General features: G+C 38.4%; 2 protein-coding genes across 2 annotated transcripts in view; both read right to left on the bottom strand.

Annotated features, from left to right (window-relative positions):
* LOC131924938 (complement factor H-like) overlaps positions 1 to 25,425 on the bottom strand; it is a 49,803-nt gene extending 24,378 nt beyond the window's left edge. The window contains exons 1-3 of the mRNA XM_059280188.1: positions 25,371 to 25,425; positions 16,315 to 16,509; positions 15,762 to 15,938 (exon numbers count right to left, since the gene is read on the bottom strand). Coding sequence (XP_059136171.1) covers positions 15,762 to 15,938; positions 16,315 to 16,509; positions 25,371 to 25,425 — 427 coding nt within the window. The remainder of the gene's footprint in view (positions 1 to 15,761; positions 15,939 to 16,314; positions 16,510 to 25,370) is intronic.
* On the bottom strand, positions 78 to 3,425 carry LOC131924862 (dual specificity protein phosphatase CDC14B-like). The gene is given in 2 exon segments (XM_059280088.1): positions 78 to 3,255; positions 3,258 to 3,425. Coding segments are annotated over 2 exon segments (1,287 nt in total). The 5' UTR covers positions 3,415 to 3,425; the 3' UTR covers positions 78 to 2,125.
* Positions 25,426 to 26,459: the final 1,034 nt, after the last annotated feature.

The raw sequence follows: 26,459 nt of genomic DNA, 5'->3' as shown, positions 1-26,459 counted from the left end.
AAACACACATGCTTTCTGGTGCTAACTTTCTCTTTTATTTCATCTTAAAAAATTTCTTTTTGAATTAAAGGGGCCCCTGCAATCAACATTCACTGATTCATGTCCTATAGCAGCAGGGTCTTCTAACCCAGCAGGTTCTGGGTAGTTGTAGTTGGGGAGGAGTTGTGCACTAATTCACAGCAGGAAGGATTTTCCATTAGTCAGACCCAGACTTCCTGGGTCCTAGATGTCACCAATCAGTGCTGGTGACTGTCCATCCCCAGAGTTATCACTTCAGCATCTGGAGTAGGTTTTCCTGGGAATGTATCCTCACCAACTCACGTTTCCTAAGTAACTTCAGCAAGAGAGGGAATTTTAGCAAGAGCCACAGTAGTAGCAATTCTAGCTGAATGGAGTTGCCAACACAAAGGGGCGATTTCTAAAAAGCACTATGGTTATCACTGAAGCCCAAGTGGTTTATTCCCAAACTCAATCACTATGAGCCACAGTGGGCAGGCCCTCACTCATCCTGATACACAGGACAAATCCAGCTTGGTTCAGATGGAGGAAGAACTATCCTAAGAAGTTGCTACTTTAGACTCAGGTACAGTCTGATTGAGCATTATCAGTAAATGAAATGTTTGTCCTCCTACCTAGGTCTTAGCTGCCTTTCTCCAGTGTTTAACTGGGGAGGGACTCGTTGTGTGGATTCTACATTGACATTCCCAGGCCCCCAACCCAATGTCAGCCAATGCCACAGTTTGAGGAGAGAAACACTGAAATGGGGACCCACTGTCTTTCTTTTTTTTTTTTAAACATTTACCAGACTTTAACCTGTTCATTACAACTACAAGGAAGGCAGCTTTTCACATGGGAATGCCTGCTCGCCTGACACATTCATCTGTCTTAGGAAGGCATTGCTCTCAATGGCTTTCAATATTGCATTTTTCCAGTCTTCAAACTGGGAAGAGTAAAAACCATTATCCTCTATTGTGGAAGTAACTAAGACAACCATAAAGTATTCTCTAATTATTAGCTCTGTCTTCTTCTTTTTGGCAGCAGATAAATTCTGGCTTTGCGACTGCTTCATGGCACAGGTACAGCTGGGTTCCAGCAGGGTGAAGAGAGAAGGCACACGACAGTTTCTAGTCATAGTCCCTAACCAAAGGCAATAGTGAGTTCTCTTACACAAACAGCCTAACTCCAGAAGCAAGCAATTGGCGCTAAAATCAAACTGAATCACAAGAAAAAAAAACTCCACAGCATTACAGAGAAAGACTCTACAAAGGGTTGACAATTTCATTTTTAAAGCCACCATTATTCAGGGTGCTTTCCCACAGACAAGCAGCACTGCTGTTTGGTTTTAATGTACTGGAGGAAACACAATTCTAATGTGTGACTGAGCAACCAATGTCCCAGTCCCGAAATCTTCATCCTAAATGACACAGGAAGGACTTACGTAACCTTTCAACTGAGAAAAGGTTCAAATATTCTACCAACATTCTTTAGCAGGTTTTAGTAACCACAACAACACATAACAGTGTTTAAATGCAGTTTTCACAGATTGTTATTAAAGCACTCTTTGGTGAAAGACAAGCAGCTTGGGTAATTCACACAGTGAACATCACAACAGTATTAACAAGAGTAAAGTGAAAGTGATTGTACCAAATCATATCGTAAAACGGAGGGTACCAATGGAGAGATGCTCATCTCCTTTCACGTTTATAAACTGCAGGATGGGGTCACAGGCTGAATAAAAAATAAATACACCAAGAGACCTCCAGCACACCCTCCACTCTCCTGAAGGCCAGCAGCGAACACGATTGCCATCACAAGAACACACGTATACCACACTCACCAGACAGCACTCTGGTGGAGAGGTTGGGTGTTGACACCTGAGACTAAACTGTCAACAGCAGCTTTCATCCAACTTGAGATTACAGAAGGAGAGTCCGGCCCTCAAATGGCTCAGCCACAACCCAAAGTCAGTGAGCGGCTGAGGGGCCAGTGACGTTTTCTTCACTGAATGAACTTCTCATGTGGAAAGAAACTAAGGCTTTTGCAGTGTCTGTTTTGTTCTCGGATGATTGGCTAAATCCTGCTGGGGTTTTCTGTTCCCTGGAGTGCTGGTCACCGGGTTTTTACTTTAACGCAAGACACTCTTAGTCCTTGAAACAGCTGGAGTGAGGGGGATAGTGTTGGCTTTTGACTGTCTCCGACTTTTCAAGGTCCGAAGTCTATCTCCTTGTGTCACTCCACTGATTTCGTCGTCATCACTATACGGATCAGGCTCTTGCTTGTCTTGATTCTCAAGCCCATCTATTGAAATGTCATCAACATCTGAGAGTTGTTGGGAGAAGGCTGCACTGAGGGGTCCATTCTCCTGCCCTCTCAACTTTTGACGGAAATATTCGCCTTCCAGCCAGAGGCTTGACTGTTTCATGACCAGAAACTGCTGCTGGGGCCCAATCACTGAACCGGGTCTGCAGATTCTAAGCCAGGCAATGCTCTCGGCTGCCGTCATCCTATAATGCTTCATGAGATAGCAGCCTATCAGAGTACCTGTTCGACCAAGGCCAGCTTTGCAATGCACTGCAATGGCACCCTCAACATTTTCACAAATTTCCAGGAATTCTTGGACAATTGCCTCAGCAGGGGTGCTGCCATCCGGAAAGAAAAGATCATGGTGATCGAAACCAGCATCCGTAAAGCGCTTAGCATCATACATCCTTTTATTCAGACGAATAATGGTAGTTACATTGTGATTCTTAAAGTATGGAATGTAAGTCTCAGGAGAATGTTGGTGGTAACCACTTTCAAGCCTGGATCTTGAATGAGGTCCACAGAAGGCAAGAAACCGCTCTGGTATTATCCAGTTGAAATCTCCATTTTCTGCTTTCTCATAGTGTTCATATTCAACGAGGTTAAATGCGTTGAAATTAAAGAAGCCGAACTGCATTGCCTTCTTTACTGCATGAAAACAGTCGAGGAGTGTAATATAGAAACTGCAGCTTCCGTAGGCAGCGTCTCTGAAAGGGATATAGGCTGTATCTCCAAAGATTAATGTTCTATATGCGTCTTCTGGAGTCCTTCCCAAATATATAACCATGTAACACCCAACAAGGAAGGCGGCATTTGCTTGTTTTCTCTGATCAGTGCCGGTAAAATGTATAATTTTCTTCCTCAGCATTGTAATGGACTTGAGCTTCTTATTTATCTTGCAACAATATCTGTAAACCATTGCCAGATTGAGTGGTCCAAAATCGGCATAGAAGCCGTGATGTCCAGGTACAGGTCGTCCTGCTGCTCCAGGCGGTGCAGCTCCTGCGGCGTGGAGCTGCGGCTCTTCTTCACGCCAGGAGAGGCGGACGAGCTGCGGCGCGAGCAGGGGGGCGCGGTAGCCCAAGCCGAGCGCCGCTCGCTCTTGCGCTTCATGGAGGCGGCCGCGGCCCTTTAAATAGCTTTGAAAGTGCATCACAACCTCTTCTAGCAGAATTAAAATTAGAAAGTACATGCATAGGTGCCCTTGAAGCTTTTGGGGGACTGAGACCACCCAGAGTTCAAGAGAGGAATGTCTGCAGAGCTGGATTTTAGGACTTAGAGATTAATACAGTTCTGAGGCCCTACTAGAACTCTGTTGCCATGAGGCAAGAAGGATGGGCCCTGAGCAGCGCCACATTCAATGGTAGCAGTATTTGTCTAACATGGCCACGTGCTGCTCTTCCTCAGAACTTCCTAGCTGTAACTTGACCCCCGAGACGTAGCCCTATCCATTGTCCCATCCCATGCCCTATCACCTCACCCCACAGGTGGCTTCTACCTCTTGGCTTGGGCCCCCGACAGGTCATAGAGGCTTTCCCAAGTGTTCTCATGAGGCTCTTAGAGTATTTTTAGGTCTAACAGACCTTTCCAGCTTTCTGGGTAACTTTTGCCTGGAATTCCTTAGGCCTCTGTTAGCTTGAATCGCTGTCTATGACAAGTATTTGTTCATTTGGTGTGTGTCCTAGAAGTAACAGCTGCTTTTCTTCATATATTTTCTAAAAGTTCTTGCCACATTTTAGAAAGCAGTTGGCCAGAAACCTTAAAACCTGTTTTCTTTAAGATTTCTCTTCCACTGAAATGTCTTGCATCTCTCTTTAAATCTGAGTGTTCCTCATATCATTGAATGGAAATACTACAGGTGTGTTAAAAAGACTTGCCTATACTGTATAAGAAATTACCTCCTTAACAATCCAATAGAACTCACTGTGGATAGACATGTCCATCAGATTAGAGTACTGCAGTTTTACATCCATTGTTTGAAGACTTTATTGTACACTCATGTACAGATGATTAAGTGAAGTTTTAAGGTGTAACTGATGAATCAGTATTTGATCAATCATTGTCTTGATATTTTATTAAATTGTATATTTCTAATCATATTTTTAAAGCTGAGAGAACTGGTTGGATGTTTATTCTCCTGAAGGTATTTTTAAGATAAAGCTTCACCCTAGCCTGTAAACTTGGCACATACATGTAGTTTTTGATACTTCTTGTTGCATTTGAAAATCTTGTGTATTGTCAAATGGTTTTATACAAAATACTAAATGGTAGAAATTGTATAATTTACAATCATAATTAAAAATATTAAACAGTTAAAAAAAAATTTCTTTTTGAAAAAGTCTCTGTCTCCACATAGATACATTCCACATTGTTGCACTCTCCATACATTCTCCACACAGCCGTACACCTCCTTTGCACAGTTACATCTCTTATCTACACATCTTTATTTTCCTTGACAACTCTTTCTTTTTTTTTTTAATTTTTATTTTGCAATACAATTCAGTTCTACATATCAGCCACGGATTCCCTTGTTCTCCCCCCTCCCGCCCCCCTCACCTTCCCCCCAGCCCGCCCGCCATTCCCATCTCCTCCAGGGCAAAGCCTTCTCCTCAGACTGAGATCAATCTGGTAGACTCAGTCCAGGTAGGTCCAGTCCCCTCCTCCCAGGCCGAGCCAAGCGACCCTGCATAGGCCCCAGGTTTCAAACAGCCCACTCATGCAGTGAGCACAGGACCCGGTGCCACTGCCTGGATGCCTCCCAAACAGATCAGGCCAATCAACTGTCTGACCCACTCAGAGGGCCTGATCCAGTTGGTGACCCCTCAGCCATTGGTTCATATTTCATGTTTCCGTTCGTTTGGCTATTTGTCCCTGGGCTTTATCCAACCTTGGTCTCAACAATTCTCTCTCATATAAACCCTCCTCATTCTCGATAATTGGACTCCCAGAGATCCACCCGGGGCCTAGTCATGGATCTCTGCATCCATGAGGTTTCTAGCACCACAATTAGGGTGTTTGGCCATCTCATCACCAGAGTAGGTCAGTTCGGGCTGTCTCTCGACCATTGCCAGCAGTCTGTTGTGGGGGTATCTTTGTGGATTTCTGTGGGCCTCTCTAGCACTTTGCTTCTTCCTATTCTCATGTGGTCTTCATTTACCATGGTCTCCTATTCCTTGTTCTCCCTCTCTGTTGTTGATCCAGCTGGGATCTCCCGCTCCCCCAAGCTCTCTTTCCCTCAACCCTCGCCCTTCACTACCCCCACCCTTCACTACCCTCACTCATGTCCAGGCTGTTCATGTAGATCTCATTCCATTTCTCTGTCATTGGGGGATCCCCGTGTCTTTCTTGGGGTCCTGTTTTCCAGGTAGCCTCCTTGGTGATGTGAGTAGCAGTCCAGTCATCCTTGTTCCACATCTAGTATCCTGCTATGAGTGAGTACATACCATGTTTGTCTTTCTGAGTCTTGGTTACCTCACTCAGGATGATTTTTTCTAGATCCATCCATTTGTCTGCAAACCTCATGATGTCATTGTTTTTCTCTGCTGAATAGTATTCCATTGTGTATATGTACCACATTTTGTTTTTCCATTCTTCAGTTGAAGGGCATCTAGGTTGTTTCCATGTTCTGGCTATTACAAACAATGCTGATATGAACATAGCTGAACAAGTGCTCTTGTGGTGTGGTTGAGCATTCCTTGGGTATATGCCCAAGAGTGGTATAGCTGGATCTTGGGGGAGATGGATTCCCAATTTTCTAAGAAAGTACCATATTGATTTCCAAAGTGGTTGTACAAGCTTGCATTCCCACCAGCAGTGGAGGAGAGTTCCCCTAGCTCCACATCCTCTCCAGCATAAGGTGTCTTCAGTGTTTTTTATCTTAGCCATTCTGACAGGCATAAGGTGGTATCTCAGAGGACAACTCTTTCTTACATACCTCCACATCTCTCTTCGATACATGTTTCTTTTCTCTACTCTGCTACATTCCTTCACATTATTACATCACTCTTGACTCATTAATTTTCTCACTCATTCATTCTCTCATCTTACTCTCACATTTCTTCTTCTTCTTCTTCTTCTTCTTCTTCTTCTTCTTCTTCTTCTTCTTCTTCTTCTTCTTCTTCTTCTTCTCCTCCTCCTCCTCACAGCCAAACTCTGGACAATTATATGTTACATTTTCAGGGTCTGACCCATTCTCATAACATATGATAAGTCACACAGTTTTTCTCAGGCTATGATGGTGGCACTGACCAGCCAGTGACTAACACTTGGCCAAGCACATCTTAGCCTTTCCCCAGATGGAGAACGACATTGAAATTCAGTACTTAACAATAGCAGTAGTTGACTGAAACTGGAGTGGTAGGGGTACACGCAGCAAGAGAATTACTGCAGGGGGTTATGTCTACCAAAGTTGCTTTTGCTTCATTTCTGACCTTGATACATTAATAAACATGTGGAATTTCTGTTTGTGTATTCTCTGCAGGGGCAGCTAGTCTGTTTTGAAATTGTTCTGAAATCTAAAATTAGCTGTCTTTGTGACTGAGAATAATGTTACTTTACTGTGTCAGTTAAGAAAAACATTCTTATACAGCTTCTTATTCTATACAGCTTAGGTAGAAATCATCTTTCTAACTATCCACAGTTATATATATGCTGCCAAATATATGCCCAGTTATAAGACACTACCAATGGTCTGTGGAAAGAACCCCACAGCTGTTCTTATTAGGGAGGTAAGTAGTGGCACACGAGAAAGTTACAGACAGAAAACAAACGGTTTCCACAGCCAGAGACCCCACAGACTTTGCCTAGTGGGGCTCCCCAACAGAGAGATATTCGTCTGGTGGGTTGACCTGTTAAATACTAGTTTTCACCTGCTGTATATTCCCGTAGCCTCTGGTAAAGACATTGCCACCAGCAGCTCTCAGCAGGAAAACTAAGGAAGTTATATGATCTTGTAAAGGAAAGTAATGCAATTATAAATAAAAGAAAAACAGAGTGTTGGACAGTAAAAATAAGGAAACAGGTTTATAGTTGAAAATTACCCATGACAAGTATTGGAAGACAAAGAGCACTGGACTAGAATTCCAAAGTATCAAAAGATTAATGAGGTACACTATCAAGGTGGCTTTATGTATGGAGGGATTTTCCAGAAAATAACATAATGAGGAAGAACCCAGCCAGGAAAGAATTTAGGTACTTTACTGAATTTAAGCAACAAATATCACTCTTCATGAAGAGGTTTGTGTCACTGAGACTCATGGGATAGAAAAGCAAAGTAGAGAAGAAGAGAGAAAACCTAGAGTAGAGCTCTGCAGATCTCCACAGCTATCCTCTAGATTCTTTAGACAGATGTCAGTATAGTATAGCACAGTATAAGATGATATGATGAAAAAACCAAAAGACAAAAAAATTACTCCAAATAGTGAAGTCAAAGATTTCCAGCACACCAATAATGTGAGATATACAAACTGGACGGTTCTTTTGATTGATTCTTCTGATCACTCTCATTCTTCAGAAAGACTGCAGAAGAGGTTTATCAATATTCTAAATAATATATTTGGAGAGGAAAAGCTACCCAAACCAGTGTAACAAAATTTCAAAGGGAACAAAATGATCAGACAAACTTAGTCTTCCAATCCTGCAGGTCTCCTGTCCTAAGCACTAGCTGCAAGAGTTCCATCAGGGCACTGCTGCCTAATTCAAAAGGATAGTGGTGGATACGGAAGAAAATACATTTGGAGAAACTGGCTGTAGGTTTACCAATCCCAGTTAAGTCTTTACAAGACAGTCTCTACACTGAAGGCTCACAGATCTTTATGGAAGTAGGCACAAAATGATTGTTGAGAGTCAGATCGCCAGACTGTCTGCTATGAGATAATGTTTTCTATATATGACAGGGAAACAGCCCCCATGAAATCTCAGAAATATCGTAGTCTAAATGAGCTCAGCACAATACCAGTTGACATGCCAATGTGTATAGAGAAATTCTCACAGTCACTACCCCAGGTGAAGAGTGATAGGTAATCAATACTTGCTGGGAGAGGAAAATCAATATTCTCTAGGAATAAGCATCTCTCTGGTAAGTTATCCAAACCCAGTTGATCAGGCCTAAACACATATACATTCAAGCCACACTAAAAGGACACAGTAGGATGTGCAAGTGTGTGTGTGTGTGTGTGTGTGTGTGTGTGTGTGTGTGTGTGTGAACAATTGTAGCTAAAGAAGAAGAGGTCATAAATTGAGAAGAAAGGAAAGGAGAAGAGTAGGTGGGAGGGGAGAGATGATAAGATGTTGTACTCATGCACTCAAGATGCATTTTCAATAAATACCTACAAGTGATCAAGATGCAGAGAATAAGAGACTGAAATGTTCAGTGCTATATGGATACCTTTATCCCATTATCTCCTGCCAAGGTTCAAGGAACACTGAAGAAGAATAGGGAGAAGGAGTAGAAGAGCAAAAAACATGTAGGTAAATATGAGAAAGCAGTATTTTCCAGACACAGCAACGAAGATGCACATAGTGATTAAGAATGGTAGTGAGAGCATGCACAAGGCCTATACAAGTTCAAGACAGACCAATTCCAGCACAAGGAGGGAAGATGGCACAGATTCCCACCCTAGCTGAAGAGTTATTGACAGTCAATAGCTATTGGTAAAGGGAGATTATTATTTTTTTAAGAGCACACCACTGGTAGATCAGCCACTCTCCATTGTAATACTGCATATCCAAGAATATAAATACATCAGAAATTGGACTTTATTAGTTGGTTTAAGAAGGAAAAAAAGAGCCGGGTGGTGGTGGCGCACGCCTTTAATCCCAGCACTCGGGAGGCAGAGGCAGGTGGATCTCTGTGAGTTTGAGGCCAGCCTGGGCTACCAAGTGAGTTCCAGGAAAGGCGCAAAGCTACACAGAGAAACCCTGTCTCGAAAAACCAAAAAAAAAAAAAAAAAAAGAAGGAAAAAAAGAAAAGAAAAGGATACAAAGTTGGGTGGGTAGTAGAAGGGTGAGAGTAGTTCAGGATGGGTGAACATGATCAAAACACATTGTATGAAATTTTCAAGTAAGTATAAAAAAGATAATCTCAATAATTAAAATTACTTTAAGTGTTCAATATAAACAAAAATAAATCACAAATAGTACTTACTTGGATCTCATTGAGTATAAAAATACATATACTGAAAACAACGGTTGGAAACTCATGATGATCCAGGTTATGCATGAAAACATTCATAAATTATACAATAAAACATACAATTAACAGGACTTTTGGGTGACTGCTATTAATAGTCTCCAAGATAGACAAAATTAAAGTATGATAATATACTCCTTGCTGATGTTTTAGAATCTAAAACTCTATTCTCCTGATGTTTAGAGGAAATGAAGTCAACTGGAAGCCTTGCTCATTGCTGTTTATGGATGCAGAATATTCCAAATATCCTTAAAATCAACATGCCAGATTCTCACAGCTGTACACATGAGACAGTTTCACTAATTTCAGTTTTAGATATTTGTTTAAGAAGTATTTTATAAATTTAAATACAATGACTTATGTTCAATTTTCATAAATAGCTCAAAAATTATCACAATTAAAAACAGCCAAAATGTTGACTAGTGGTATATAATATAGATATATTATATCTATGTGAAGATACATCTTTACATAATAAAAATTAGTTATTATCCAAGACTTAAGATGGGAGAGTGACACAGATATTCTACTGAGAAGTAATTGAATTAAGTTAGAAAAATGATGCATAAATCTATTGATATCATATAGTAAAAACTCAACACTGCAGGAAGAAAAGACAAGTTGTTACCTAGAGTGGTGGAGTTGATCATAGACTGAAGAGAAGGGAACAAGAGAAATTGCTAAAGAGTTTAAACTTGTTCTAGATTGATGGGGTTGTAGTCATATAAACCCACTCAATTTTCAATGACCTGAACACTAAATATGTGTGAACTGAACTAATTCCTTTATTTAAAAAAATTTATTCAAAGATGAATCTCTAGAATGTAAGCATAAAGATGTCAGTTGTTTTAAGAGCTTGTTGGGTTACTTGAAATAAGAAATGCAAAGTAATCTACCTGGATAGGATAAAAAAAAAAGTGAAAATTCACAGAAATATGAAAAAGGAGTATGTTCATATAAATAAGCCCAAATAACAAAGATTCAAGAAAGAATATGTAAAATTAAGAGTAAAAGCAAAACTAGAATAAAGGAAAGACTAACATATAAAAACTCAGTATAAATTTTAAACTTGTCACTAATAGTAATCACATAGAATTTTAAATTACAGAAGATAAAAATTCTTAGAGATAAACACATACATATGTGAGTGGTTTGAAAAAAAGGCCCCCAAAGGAGTGGCAATATTAGAACGTGTGGCCTTATTGAAGTAGATGTGACCTTGTTGGAGAAATTTTGTCACTGTGGGAGTAGTCTTTGAGGTCTCCTTCACTCAGGATTCCCTCAGTGTGACACTCAGAGCACTTCCTGTTGCCTGGAACATGTAGGATTCTCAGCTCCTTCTCCAGCACCATATCTGCCTGCATGCTGCCATGTCACACCATGATGATAATAAAATACACTTCTGAAACTGTAAGCAAGCCACCCCAGTTAAATGTTTTCTTTTATAAGAGTTGCTATGGTCCTGGTGTCCCTTCACAGCAATAGAAATCCTAACTGAGACAGAAGTTGGTAGCAGGGACTGGGGTATTGCTGTGATAAGCTTGACAATGTTTTGGTTTAGAGAAATTTGGACTTTGTTTCTTTGGGTTAGGAAAGCAATGGATGCTTTAAGCACTGCTTAATGGGCCATACTAGTAGGAATATGGAAGACATCAGTTATTTGAGTTATTTGAACTGTGACATGTTGGCTCAAATGGTTTCAGATAAAAATAATTTTAGTATGTGTCTTAAAGATCATTCTTGTGATATTTTGGTGAAGAATGTGGCTGCTTTTTGCCCTTGTCCCAAGAGTCTACATGAGCCTTAAGTGAAGTTTCAGATTAATTCTGTTGGTAGAGGAAATCTCAAAACAGCCTAGTAAAGATTCTGTTGTGTAGTTATTAGTGGTAACTCCAATGAAGATTTATAATGTAGAAGCTGAGCAAATAAAAATATAAAATGTACAGATTGAGAAAAGGGTCACCAGGAAGTGGAATAGAGCTAAATCCTATGTTCAAAGAGATAAAAAGATTAGGAAATGAAATAAAGGGAGTTGTGACCTCAGGGCAAGATCCTATCCAGCTAAGTTTCCAACTTTTGAAAAGAAATTAAAGATAAACTTAGAGCTGTGTGTGTGTGTGTGTGTGTGTGTGTGTGTGTGTGTGTGTGTGTACTTGAAGTTCTAGCTAGAGCAATAAGACAACAAAAGGAGATCAAGGGGATATAAATTGGAAAGGAAGAAGTCAAACTTTCCCTATTTGCAGATGATATGATAGTATACATAAGAGACCCAAAAATTCTACCAAGGAACTTCTACAGCTGATAAACACCTTCAGTAATGTGGCAGGATACAAGATTAACTCAAAAAAATAAGTAGCCCTCCTATATACAAATGAAAAAGTGGCTGAGAAAGAAATCAGAGAAACATCACCCTTTACAATAGCCACAAATAACATAAAACAACTTTGGGTTACTCTAACTAAGCAAGTGAAAGACCTGTATAGTATGATAAGAACTTTAAGTCTCTGAAGAAAGAAATTGAGGAAGATCTCCCATGCCCATGGATAGGTGGGATTAACATAGTAAAAATGACAATCTTACTAAAAGAAATCTACATATGCAATGCACTCCCCATCAAAATCCTAACCCAATTCTTCACAGACTTGTAAAGAACAATACTTTATACTTTATAAAAAATACTTTATATGGGAAAACAAAAAATCAGGATAGCTAAAAGAATCCTGTATAATAAAGCAACCTCTGGAGGTATCATAAACCCTGACCTCAAGCTCCACTACAGAGCTATAGTAACAGCTTGGTACTTGCATAAAAATTGACATGTAGATCAATGGAATCAAATTGAAGACCCTGACATTAATCCACACACCTATGAACGTCTGATTTTTGACAAAGAAGCAAATGCTGTACCATGGAAAAAGAAAGCGTTTTCAACAAATGGTGCTGGCATAACTGGATGTCAACATGTAGAAGATTACAAATAGATTCATGTCTGTTGCCTTGCACAAAACTCAAGTCCAAGTGGATCAAAGATCTCAACATCCAGTTACACTGAACCTAATAGAAGAGAAAGTAGGAAATAGTCTTGAATGCATTGGCACAGGAGAGCACTTCCTAAATATTACATCAGTAGCACAGACACTGAGAGAAACAATTAATAAATGGGACCTCCTGAAACTAAGAAGCTTTTGTAGAGCAATGGACCTGGTCAATAAGGCAAAATGACAGCCTACAGAATGGGAGATATCTTCACCAACCCCACATTTGACAGAGGGCTGATCTCAAAAGTATATAAAGAACTCAAGAAACTAGACTTCAAAATACTGAACAATCCAATAAAAATGGACTACAGAACTTAACAGAGAATTCGCAACAGAAGAATCTCAAATGGCTGAAAGACATTTAAGGAATTGCTCAACAACCTTAGTCATTAGGGAAATGCAAATTAAAACAACTCAGATACCATCTTACACCTGTCAGAATGGCTAAGATCAAAAACACTGAAGACAGCTTATGTTGGAGAGGATGTGGAGTAAGGGGAACACTCCTTCACTCTTGGTGGGAATGCAAACTTGTACAGCCACTCTGGAAATCAGTATGGTGGTTTCTCAGAAAATCCAGAATCAGTCTTCCTCAAGACCTAGCTATACCACTTTTGGGCATATACCCAAGGAATCCTCAATCTTTCCACATGGACACATGCTCAATTATGTTCATATCAGCATTATTCATAATAGCAAGAACCTGGAAACAACCTAGATGCCCTTCAACTGAAGAATGGATAAAGAAAATGTGACACATATACACAATGGAGTACTACTCAGCAGTAAAAAAAAAAAAAGCAATGGTATCATGAAGTTTGCAGGCAAATGGATAGAACTAGAAAATATCATCCTGAGTGAGGTAACACAGACTCAGAAGGACAAACATGATATGTACTCATTCATAAGTGGGTACAAGATGTAAGGCAAAGGATAACCAAATTACAACACACAGCTGCAGAGAAGCTAGCTAACAAGGACGACCCTAAGAGGGACACATAGATAGCCCAGTGAAGGAGAAATAGATGAGATCTACATGAGCAAACTGGGAGTGTGTGGGAGTAATGGAGGGCAAAGAATGAGGGATGAGAACATATGGAAATGGGATGTTTGAGCTGGATCAGGGACAGAGAGGGAGAGCAAGGAAAAAGATACCATGATAAATGAAGACATCATGGGAATAGGAAGAGGAAGGGTGCTGGGGAAGTTCTCAGGAATTCACAAGGATGATCCTACCTTGGACTACTGGCAATGATCAAGAGGGTGCCTGGACTAGTCTACTCTGGTGACGGGACTAGTGAATACCCTAACTGTTATCATGGAATTTTCATCTACTGACTGATGGAAGCAGATACAGAGATCCATGGCCGGGAGCTAGGTTGAGCTCTAGGAATCCAATAGATGAGAGAGAGGAGGGATTCTGTGGCAGGGGACTTTGAGATCATGATGGGAAAACATGCAGAGATGACCAGCCACACTAGTGGAAACCCATGAACTGTGGACTAACAGCTGTGGAGCCCCCGTATGACTAGAATAGGCCCTCTGGATATGGGAGACAGTTGTTTAGCTTGAACTGTTTGGGGGTCCCACAGGAAGGGGTTGGGGATCCATCTCTGGTGCATGGGTGAGCTTTGTGGAGCCCAGTGTCTAGAGTGTGACACCTTGCACAGCCTTGGTGCAGCAGGGAGGGGCTTGGACCTGCCTCAGCTGAGTGTGCCAGGCTCTGCTGACTCCCAGTGGAAGACCTTGATTTGGGTAATGTGGGGATTGGGAGTGGGTTGGGGGGAAAGTTGAGTGGGGAGAGAGAAGAGGGGGGAATCCGTGGTTGGTATGTAAAGTAGATAGAAAATTTCTTAATAATTAAAAAAAAGAAAATTAAAAGAATTGCCATGGTTATGGTGTCCCTTCACAGCAATCAAAGCCTTAAGTAAGGCAATGACCAAGCTATCTAAAAGAGAATAAAGCTAAGTTTCTTTTTTTTTTTTTTTTTTGGTTTTTCGAGACAGGGTTTCTCTGTGTAGCTTTGTGCCTTTCCTGGAACTCGCTTTGGAGACCAGGCTGGCCTCGAACTCACAAAGATCCGCCTGCCTCTGCCTCCCGAGTGCTGGGATTAAAGGCGTGCGCCACCACCGCCCGGCAAAAGCTAAGTTTCTTATCAGCAAAATGGTATAAGAGAAGACATTTGACAAAAATTTAAAACCAGATTAAATATTTAAAGACATATCACATTCATATATAGGAAAACACAGTATTATTATGTGATAAATTATTTCAAAATTGTTTTGAAAATTGGATAATTTCAATCAAATCCAAATAAGGTTACTTAAAGGAAATAAACAAAGAACACAATTGTGATATGTACAAATCAAACAGATTGATTTTTTTTATAATTCTTAATATTCCAGCAAACTAATTATAAATGTATGAATTAGAAAAAAAATTGCGTTTGAAAAATTAGAATAATTATCTCCAAATTGACCTATAACTGTTTTTGAAAACTCAAATCATAATAAATAAATGCATATCAACAGTATTATGTTGTAATATTTATAGATGTTTATTCATGAGTAAAAGTGTGACATGCAATTATTTGCAAGGATATGGACCAAGAAAAAAAACTTTGACACAAACATATATTAGTCGAGAGTTTGGAGAAAACCATATAAACAAGATAATGCACAGTTCCCCAGAATTCCCTTGCCAGTTACATATCTCAGAGAACTCAGAGATAATTATCAGTACTTTAAAATGGCATGTTACTACTTGAATATATGAATGATGTGTGTAGCTATTATCATATTTGTTTAACTTTGAACTATAGTTGTATAATTGTTTTGAGTCAAATGGCAAAGTGATTTCAAAGTTTATAGTACTATAAAATAAAAAAGTTCGCCGGGCGGTGGTGGCGCACGCCTTTAATCCCAGCACTCGGGAGGCAGAGCCAGGCGGATCTCTGTGAGTTCGAGGCCAGCCTGGACTACCAAGTGAGTCCCAGGAAAGGCGCAAAGCTACACAGAGAAACCCTGTCTCGAAAAACCAAAAAAAAAAAAAAAAAAAAAAAAAAAAGTTCACTAAATGTTTTGTTGTTATATGGCCTAATGCTTACAGATGTGTTTACTTTGCTGTATACCAGTATACATTTATACACACTTGAAAGGAAGCATTTTACCACAGTTAATATAGATGGGATGGGGAGTCAAGAACATCTTGTGATCTCAGAGGCAGTTGCTTACTAACAGGGGTGCATTTGGGTTGAGGAGACCAGCCATTCTCTATGCATGTAATTATGTCCTGACCATTTGGAAGACTGTAGCCAGGATAACACTGGACTCTTACAGACTGTTCCTGTACATAGCTTCCTTTCAGTTGTAAAAATTTCCCGTTCTCTACATAATGGAAACCACATTGCCCTAAGGACCACAAGATGATAAATTAAAAACATTCATTTATTTAAAAACTAAATTAAAACTTATCTTTACCATAGTTTAATGCATGCGTGATATTCAAAGTCAAACCAATGCTCAATGTTTAAAAGAGTACCAATTTTCTTAATTTTTATAAATAAAATGTGTAAACAATAAAAAGCATTCTTATAGTCCCCATTTTTGATGTACATTTCCTGAAGAGCTGTTCACAAAGGACAGAAACTAGTCTTTCTTGCACATAAACTCTTCTCCTGGTCTTATTTTTGTCATGAGAAACTTAACCATAATTAAATATGTGTTCGTTCTTCTCTTCCTACTTTTTGATAGAATTAGATATGATTTAATATAGACATTGACTTACTGACGCACGGAACTTCAGGCTCCCACCCTTGCACAGTGCAGTGAATGTAGTCCCAGAATGTCCCTGAAGGAGTCGTAAATCCTCTGTTACAGTAATAGCTGAATTGCTTTCCTATAGGTGCTGGGAAGTAGGGTCTGAGGCTCTTTGCATTATATAAACCTCCATTTTTGATTTGTGGAAAATCACATGGTTTCACTGGCAATAAAAAGAAAACAGATAGAAAAAAATTCAGAGACAAACCATTTGATCAGTGAATTGCTTTCTACGAATTAAAATAACTGTGTGAGTAGACAATGTCTGGGAGAAAGAGACAAATGGAATTCAGACAACTGAAGTATGTAAGAATGCCTGTTCTTGTGAAATCAAGTTGTCCCTTACAGCTCACCAGAGAAGCGGGTCAGGGCTATTTAATATCCATTATGATAACTGCTTATTTATAATTTGAACTTGAAGAGAAATATAATGTGTTTGCATCATAGTGAGCTATTATAACTTCATATTGTTAATTGTATTAACAAGTTTATATGACATGTTTCATTAAAATTTTTCCTTTTCATGTTCTAATTGATAAATAATTAGTACATTATAATCAGAATAGTATTAGTTTTTCCTTGAAGGATGATTCTACTTCAGGGGACCTCATCTAATATGTTAAAAGAATTCCAACAAATGCAGAAAGGCAAACATATTTCCTACTGTTTCCTCGTTCTTTTTGTTCAAGGCCACACTGGAAACGGAACTAGGCAATGGTGGCACACACCTTTAATCCCAGTACCAGGAAGCACACATGCCTTTAATCCCAGAAGTGACAGAAGGGTGGAGAAAGGTATATAAGGTGTGAGGAAACAGGAACTAGAGCAGTTCAGCTGAGACTCTTAGGTGAGGACTCAGAGGATTTCAGTCAGAGGATTGATTCAAATGGTTCCAAATGTAGGTCCTCATACTTACACAGGAAATGGTTTCAACCTGCTGAACCATCTAATTAGCCCTCGTGTGACATGTTTTTAACCCTAAATTTTATCTGTGGCTGTCAGTCATGTTTTTGTGGCTAGCTGCATTTCCTCACATTATTTATTATTTTAGTACAACACATTTCATTTAGGTACACATTTTTACAGCTATTTAACAGTACCATCTGATGGTAGATTCTCATAGCTTCATAGTCTGTTATAATTACTAAATCATCAAAAATGTGTTTAATTGTACATTTTCCCCTCATATGTCAAACAATTTGAGAATTATTATTACATAGATCATTCATTTTTGTTTTCTATCCTATAAAAAGATACCATAACTTCAGTAAAAGTGTATTACCTTTGTTTTAAAATGTTCACTAGGTGAGAATATTTTTGGAATTTGAAGAGGAACTACAGAGGCAAGTTCCACCAACAGAATCCAAAAGATGGAAGGGAGAATCTCAGGCTTTGAGGACAGACTGAAAGAAATTGATACATCAGTCAAAGAACATGTGAAATCTAAAAAATTCCTGACACAAAACATTGAGGGAAGCTAGGACAGTATGAAAAGACAAAAACTAAGAATTACAGGAATAAAGTAAGGAGAAGGCACAGGTCAAAGGCACAGAAAATATTTTCAACAAAATCATAGAAGAAATTTTCCTAACTTAAAGAAGCAGATGAGTCTAAAAGTAGAAGAAGCATACAGAAAACTAAGAAGACTGGAACAAAAAAAAAAAGAAAGAAAGTCCTCTTGGCACATGACAATCCAAACACTAGACATATGGAACAAGGGAGAATATTAAATATTAAAATCTGCAAAGGAGAAAGACATGTAACATATGGAGTCAGACTTTTTAGGATTATACTCAACTTCTCAGAGGAGACTCTAAAAGCCAGAAGGGCTAGGACAGATGTGATGCAGACTCGAAGGTACAACAGATGCCATCCAGACTATTATCGCAAGTAACACTTTCAGTCACCATGAAGGGAAAACACAAGACATTCCATGATAAAGCAAATTTAAGTAATATCTATCTATCTACAAATACAGTCCAATAGAAGGTTTAATAAGGAAAACTACAACCTAAAGAGGTGATTTACAACCAGGAAACCAGGAAATTGTCTGGAAACAGCCCAGGAATAGCTTCCTATGACAAGAATTCTGAGTGTTTGTTAGAACATCCCAAGTAAATAAGACAAGAGTCTCAAGACCTCAATTTCTTCAAAACATAGAATTGTTCTTGGAATGTTTTTTCATGCTCCTTACAAGTGTAGCAGATAGGGTGAGTTTACTTCAGATCAGACATTACTGCTTGCTGCTACTTTTCAATTAAATGTTTAAATTATCCTTTATATGCCTCTATGGAAAAACATATTTTTTAATGTGGGACCAGACCTTGAGATTGTATCCAGCAAAATCTCATGGTAATGTTACGCATGTGACCATTCTTAACCCTGAGAGTCTAAGTTGTCTGGATCCTGAATAAAGTTGGCTATTGCACGAAGCTTTATTCTGCCTCATTTATCAGTTCAAATCTCCTAGTTTCCACTGCATTCAGCAAGACGACAGGGAATAAATAATCTCAGCCCATCAAAAACAGAAGAAGGAAAGCATACACACACACACACACACACACACACACACACACACACACACAGAGACAGAGACAGAGACAGAGACAGAGAGAGGAGAGAGAGAGAGAGCCAGTACCAACAACAAGAAAAACAAAAGCAAATAATAGAAAATCAAAACCATTGATCATTGATATCTCTCAACATCCATGGTCTCCCTTGCTCAATAAATGACACAGACTAACTGAATGGATGAGAAAACAGGATCCATACTTCTGCTGCAACCAAGAAATATACCTCAACATCAAGGATAGAATTACCTCAGGGTCAAGGGTTGGGAAAAGATATACTAAAGCAAATGGACCTCAGAAGTAAGCCTTTGCAGCCAGTTTAATATCTAAAGAAATAGATTTCCAACCAAAACTAATCATAAGAGATACGTAAGGATACTCCAAACCCATCAAAGGAAATCTCAGTCAAAATGTCACTTCAATTCTTAATGTTTGTGCTGCAAGCAAAAGGGCACTATAGTTTGTAAAAGAAAATGATGCTACAGCTTAAATCATGTAATACACACAGGAGACTTCAGAACCCCATTCTCAGCAATAGACAGGTCATCCAGACAAAACCTAAACAGAAAATGCTAGAGCTAACAGATGTTATAAACCAAATGGATCTGGCAGATACCTAAACGCATTTAACCCAAACCTAAGTGAATATTTTCTCTGCAACTCATAGAACATTTTTAAAAATTGACTACATATGTTGACACAAACCAAGTCTGAACAGATACATGAAAATTGAAATCATCCCCTACATCTTATCAGACCACCATGGGTTAAAACTGGATTTCAACAGCAGAAACAACAGGAAGCTTATAAACACATGGAAACTGAACAACTGCCTACTGAATGAAAAATAGGTCAGGACAGAAATTGAGAAAGAATTTAATTACTTTCTAGAATACAAAGAAAATGGATACACAGCATACCCAAATTTATGGGACACAATGAGAGTATTATTAAGAGGTAAGAGGAAAGTTCATAGTACTTAGTAACTACATTAAATAAACAAACAAACATACAAAAAAATCCAGAAAAATATCATGCTAGCAACTTAATAATACAGCTGAAAGCTCTAGATCAAAAAGAAAAAAATCACAATAAAATATTTTTTCTTGCTGTCCAGTCAAGGGTGAAATCAATGAAATAGAAACAAAGAGAACAATACAAAGCATCAATGAAACAAAGAGCTGGTTGTTTTAGAAAATCAAAAGATAGACAAAACCTATGCCAAATTAATTAAAAGGCAGTGAGAAAATATAAAATTAACAAAATCAGAATTGTAAAGGGGAACAGAACAATAGACACAAAAGGAAATCCAGATAATCATAAGGACATACTTTAAAAACCTATACTCCAACAAACTGGAAAATGTAAAATATATTGATATCAAAGTTAAGATCAGATAAGCAATTTTTTTTTTTTTGGTTTTTTGAGATGGGTTTCTCTGTGTAGCTTTGTGCCTTTCCTGGAACTCACTTGGTAGCCCAGGCTGGCCTCGAACTCACAGAGATCCGCCTGCCTCTGCCTCCCAAGTGCTGGGATTAAAGGCGTGCGCCACCACTGCCCGGCTTAGATAAGCAATATAAATAGACCTATAATCTGAAAGGAAATAGGAGCAGTCATTAAAATCTCCAAACCAAACCAAAAAATAAAAAATAAAAATAAAAAAAAAACAAACAAAAAAACAATAACAAAAAACGCCAGAGCCATATAGTTTTAATACAGAATTCTACCAGACTTTCAAAGAAGAGTTAATGCTAATACTCCTCAAATTATTCTACAAAGTAGAAGTAGAAGGAACATTGTTTAATTCATCTGATGAGGCCACAGTTACACTGATACCCAAACCATACAAAAACTCAACAAAGAAAGATAATTTCTCTTATTAATGTAGATGCAAAAATACTAGCAAACTGAGTCCAGGAACACATAAAAAAAATTGCCCACCATGACCAAATAGGCTTTTTCCTAGAAAGACAAAGGTGGTTCAACATATGTAAATCAATAACTATAACCCACTATATAAACAAACTGAAAGAAACCATATGACCATCTCTTTAGGTGGAAAAGAGATCTTCCACAAAATTCCAAGACCTCTTCAACACCTAATTTCTCCTGGAGAGATAAGGAATAAAAGGGACATAGTTCAACATAATAAAGTCAATTTATAGCAAATCTCTAACCAGCATCAACTTAAATGGATCAGCAATTCTACTAAAGTCAGGAACAACCCAAGGCAATGCACTCTCCCTATACCTATTCAAGATAGTACTTGAAGTCTTAGATAGAGCAATGAGACGACTGAAGATCAAGGGGATTCAAATTGGAAAGAAAGAAGTCAAAGTATCTTTCTTTAGTTTATATAAGATACTCAAAAAATTCCACTGGGGAACACTTACATCTGTTAAACACTTTCAGTAAAGAAGCTAGACACCCAATTAACTCAAAAAAGCAAGAGTTTTTATATATACAAATAATAAATGGACAGAGAAAAAAATTATGGAAAAAACACCAATCACAACAGCTTCAAATAATATAAAATATCCTAGGGTAACTAACCAAACAAGTGAAAGACTTGTATGATAAAAATCTTCATTTTTTGGAAAGAAATTGAAGAAGATACCAAAACATCGGAAGATCTCCCATGTTCATGAATCAGTAGGTTTAGCATCCTACCAAACTCTATTTACAGGAAATCCCCCATCAAAATTCCAACACGTATTTTTCACAGACCAGAAAGATAAATATGGTATGTACTCACTTATATGTGGATCATAGTCACAAAGTTAATGATAATCAAGCTATAATCCACAGATCCACAGAGATTAGGCATAGAGGAAAAGATTATGGAGGATATATGGATCTCCTTGGGAGGGGATATAGAATAGATTTTACTGGAAGATTTGGGAGCAGGACCAACTGGAATGGGAGAATCACGTGGGGAGTGGAAGAGAATCCAGGGAGAGACAGTTGGAATTGAGGAGCATTTGACGGTTGGCACAGATATTTCATGTAGTTCAATCTTCCTAAAATATATGAAGTAATCCTAATGAAGTCTCCAAATAATACTGGAGATGGAGCCTCATCTCTTGTCACCAATGAAGCTTCCCGTCATGGGACTGGTTTACATCCAATTGAGTTATTGGACAAATGTGTTCCCTGGAAAGTCCCTAACAACCCAAGCTGTTGCCAAGGCAATAGGTTCCTGTCCACTAATTGATGAACAGACTGGTGAAGGCAACACCCACACAAGTCTTTGAACATGGAGATGGCAAGCTGGTGGCTACGTAAAACCTTTATGCTGAGGTTCTAGAGACTTTGGTAGAGGAAATTACTCTGCAGGCTATCAAAAGAGAAACACATATACCAACCCAGCCACAAAACCTTTGATAATCTTTATAATGCTGTCCTGCCTGAAAAATATGCCTGGGCAATAGTGACATGCCACTTTTAAGAGTAGCCAAACAATGTCTGATTTGACTTAAAGCACACTCCATGAGATGGAACACATACACAATACTGCTTGGGGGATCAAGAACCAGAGACTAGGTAGCCCAGAGACCTAGGGTAAAACCAAATACTACCGGTCTTAAATAAAAAGAGTAGTAAAATTATCCCTAATGATATTAGCTATATTGATAGATCAGTGTCTAATTCAGCAATCATCAGAGAAGCCTCCTCTTGTAGCAGATGCGAACAATTTAAGATATTCACAGCCAGATATTTTATTCACAGAGATGGCGGGAGGGACAAAGGGAGAGACTTTGGAACACTCACCTCTAAATGGGATATCTCCATCAAATATATTCTCCTTAAACTCAGGATACCTCACAGAAGAGGAGGCAGAAAGAGTGTAAGAGCCAAAGGTGATGGAGGACACCAGAAGAACAAGGATCTCCAAATCACCCGAGTAAATCTCCTATGAACTAACAGAGACTGAAACATCAAACACAGGCCCTGCACGGGTCTGCACCCATTTTCAGTTTGGTGTTTTGGAGACTCCTAGGTATGTGAACAAATGGGTCTCTGATTCTTGTGCTTTGACTTGGGCTCTTATTCTTCTTTTAGCTTTGCGTTGTCCAAATTCAATGTGATGACTTTTCTTTTGGTGTATTATATTATATTTGGTTATATTTTGTTGTTGTCTCCTAGAATACTGCTCTTTTTCTAATGAGAGACAGAAAAGGTGTAGATTTGGAGGAGAGAAGAGGCAGGGAGGAACTGGGAGAAGTAGAGGCAGAGGAAATTTGTAATTAGGATATATTCCATGAGAAAAGAACCTATTTTCCATAAAAGAGAAAAAAGAATCAATTACATGATTAGACAGAGAGATGATAGAATGACAGACAGACAGATAGACAGGTAGTCAGGCAGACAGACAGATGAGAAGACTGGTGATAAAAGATCATCAAATTGGCTGCAAAGAATAACCTGAAGAAAGAGATGAGGCAAACTCTTTTATTGCAGGCAGCTGGAATTCCAAAGGGCAGAGCAGTGGCCCTTTGCATGATGCTGCTAAGTAAAAACAAAAAAACAAAAACAAAAACAAAAAACAAATAAAAAAAACACAGAATGGTAACATCATCAAATTTGCTTGCAGATATCCAGCAGAAACTGAGGAAGCATGTCTAAGCCAGTTGGAGTCCCCATCTGGGTTCCCAGGAAGAGCAGAGAAAATAACTGAAAGATTGGCCAAAGTAAGTTTATCTGGGGGTGGGGGTCAGGGCAATTGGAAACTCCAGGTTACTGTTTGGAATTTTTCCAGTCAGTTTCTGCTGGAAGTTGTTTGCACCTCTTTTGATCATGTGATATCTATCTGTTGCTAATTGTTCTATTACTTACATTGGACTCTTCAGAGGGGAAGTCCAGGTACATATGTGCCATAAATTATCTGCCTTAGAAGATTAATGATGGACATCTTGAGGGCCCGCCTGCAATAATGTTTCCTTGTCTGTGTGTCTGTCTGTCATCTCTTACTTGTTATATACTGTTTTACTTTTCTTTCTGTATACTTCGAAAACTTACTCATTCAAAAGGAAAAGTGTGATTATTGTAGGTCATTCTCCAGACTGTACTGAATTAGACACACAGTATTTACAATCAAATTTAATGAACCGACCAGGGTATATTTAAGGATATGTGTGTGTGTGTGTGTGTGTGTGTGTGTGTGTGTGTGTGTGTGTGTATGTGTGTATAAAAATATATACACATACACATCATTATATATAAGGATAATTATATGTATGTATATAAATATACATACATGCATGCAGTAACAATTAGTGAAAAAAGAGGCTTTGAGAGAACAAGGAGGGGAATATGGGATGGTTTGGAAGGAAGAAAGGACAGGAGAGATGTAATTATATTAATCTCAAAAATTGAAAAGTACAAAAAAGTTGTAAGGAAACATTTTTTTTTGTCACTTGGCAGAATGGACTTTTCTCTTTAGGCGACTGATTTTCCATGATTACAACTCAAATATAATAAATGTGAAATGTAGTAATACAATAAAATGAGTTTAAATCTCTGAAACAATGTTAAAAAATTGAAAGGCTGGATTTTACAACAAATGTAATGTAAAGACTGAAGAGTTACATAAATCACCCCTAATTATACATAAACATTAGCAAACAATAAAGAGAAAAGCAAAAACTTCCTGAAAACAGGGTCAAGGACAATGAGTAAATTCCAGAATCCTACACCTTGTTGAAATCATTATTTGAAATTCCGTGGGTGCAGTGGCTTCATGTGGTGGCTTTATGAAACCCTGAGTGACAGAACTGAAATCCCCTTTAGACTCAATGTTAATACAGAGGTGTTGTGATCTCCTACTTTCTGCACACAAATATTGGAGAGATCAGAAAAGAGCAAACTGTTGGCATTTTGGTGGTTTACAACTAAAATAACAGCATTCTTCATTGTCTTATTAAAGACATTTCCATTAGATGAATAATAATTGATTGACATGGAAAAAATTACTCATTTGAATGACTATGAAGTTAAAATACCCAATCTGTGAAGATGAAATCAACCTCACACAGACCCAGAGATGTTTAGAGTGTGTTGGAGCTTTGTTCTGGTCAGTGGCTTTGTTTAAATTAAGTTGAATTTCATTCTGAAAATTCATCTTGTTACATTTATAATTTATGCATTTTAAAAATAAATTCTTTTTTCTCGATAAATTATATTTAGAGGCTATTCACACTTTGCAGTTTAGAGAACAGAGAAAATCCCTTTTCATTCAATTTTATTCTTATTGATTATTAGAAACTATTTCCAAAAGTAGGTTGTATTTTGTCATTCAAAATGTTTTCTGTCTTCACTTAAAATATTCTCATAGTTTATTTTCTATGTATAATGTTTTATTAGAATTAAAATGATTTAAAAGTATTCTTGTATACACACAGCAGATAAATACATTTGAGTAGGAAGGGCATGTTTCAAATCTGTTTCCACTTACCTTCACCTTTGGCAATAGAAAGCCATAGGGTTAGAGCATTGGCAAAGAGCCACATGCTAGACCACCCCATCTTCTAAAACCCAAAGCTCTCCAGCAATGGTGGTGTTTCTGGGAATCCTGTCATTAACAGGACTGTGCATGACTTTGAATTTCACTGCATTACTGGCTGCTAGTTTGGTAAATATCAAAGGTCACAGAAGGAGGGAGAAAATAAACAATGTTCAATCGGTGTTTTCCCATTAATACTCTAACCATTTTATACTTATTAAACAATAAAATATCATTCAATTTCTTGGTGCAAGTCTCTAGACAATCTAATTAGGTATTCAGAAAGGAAGATAAGAGATTAATTTTTTTTTGCCTTATAATAGGCATCAGAGCTGGCTGGGTAGGACTGTTGGTCGATTCTCTTCTTTGAGACTTGCATAGTGACTTCTGGTACCATGAATGCTAGTCCTCAGGGAGGAGGCTTTCAGGACAGTTCCGGCTCAGGGTCCTTTGGGTCCTATGATGAGGTACATTGTATCTTCAGCAATATGGACTTTTCTTCCCTCTCCTGGGGACAATTAAGTGCAGTAGCAATAGTCTATAATATTTTGAATTCAGTAAGACAAGTCTGACCAAAAACTCAAAAGAGTGTGTATCTTTTGCCAATTATTGGCATGTTTGTAAGATAGTTTTAGTTCTTGGAGGGAACACTGTCAACATAAAAGAAAAATTCTATGTACAATATATATTTATATTGATACATAGAAGACATGTCAATTATAGTTCATTTTGGGTGGGGGGTTGTTAATAGTATGATTCCTTTTGACTTTCCCATGCATCCTTACTCTTATTCCAATCTCCCTTGTGTATTTATCACCTTCCATTTTCCCTAAATAAGGTCCCCTCCATTTTTTTTCCCAGTTCTCCTGTCAAATCAAGTGTACCCTGCTATTCACCTTTCTGTTGCTCAACCACCCTACTACTTTGGCAGTGGTTGGTATTTACTTCTCTGGTTCCTGCAGTTGTTCTAGTATGTGGGCTCACCTGTGCAGGTTTGGAGCTCGGAGTCTACAATGGGAGAGGACATGTGAAGTTTGTCTT

Source organism: Peromyscus eremicus, chromosome 15 (assembly GCF_949786415.1).
Source record: "Peromyscus eremicus chromosome 15, PerEre_H2_v1, whole genome shotgun sequence".
Taxonomy (NCBI): Eukaryota; Metazoa; Chordata; class Mammalia; order Rodentia; family Cricetidae; genus Peromyscus; species Peromyscus eremicus.
The sequence above is the reverse complement of the archived record's forward strand: the minus strand, read 5'-3'. Positions and strand labels throughout refer to the sequence as shown.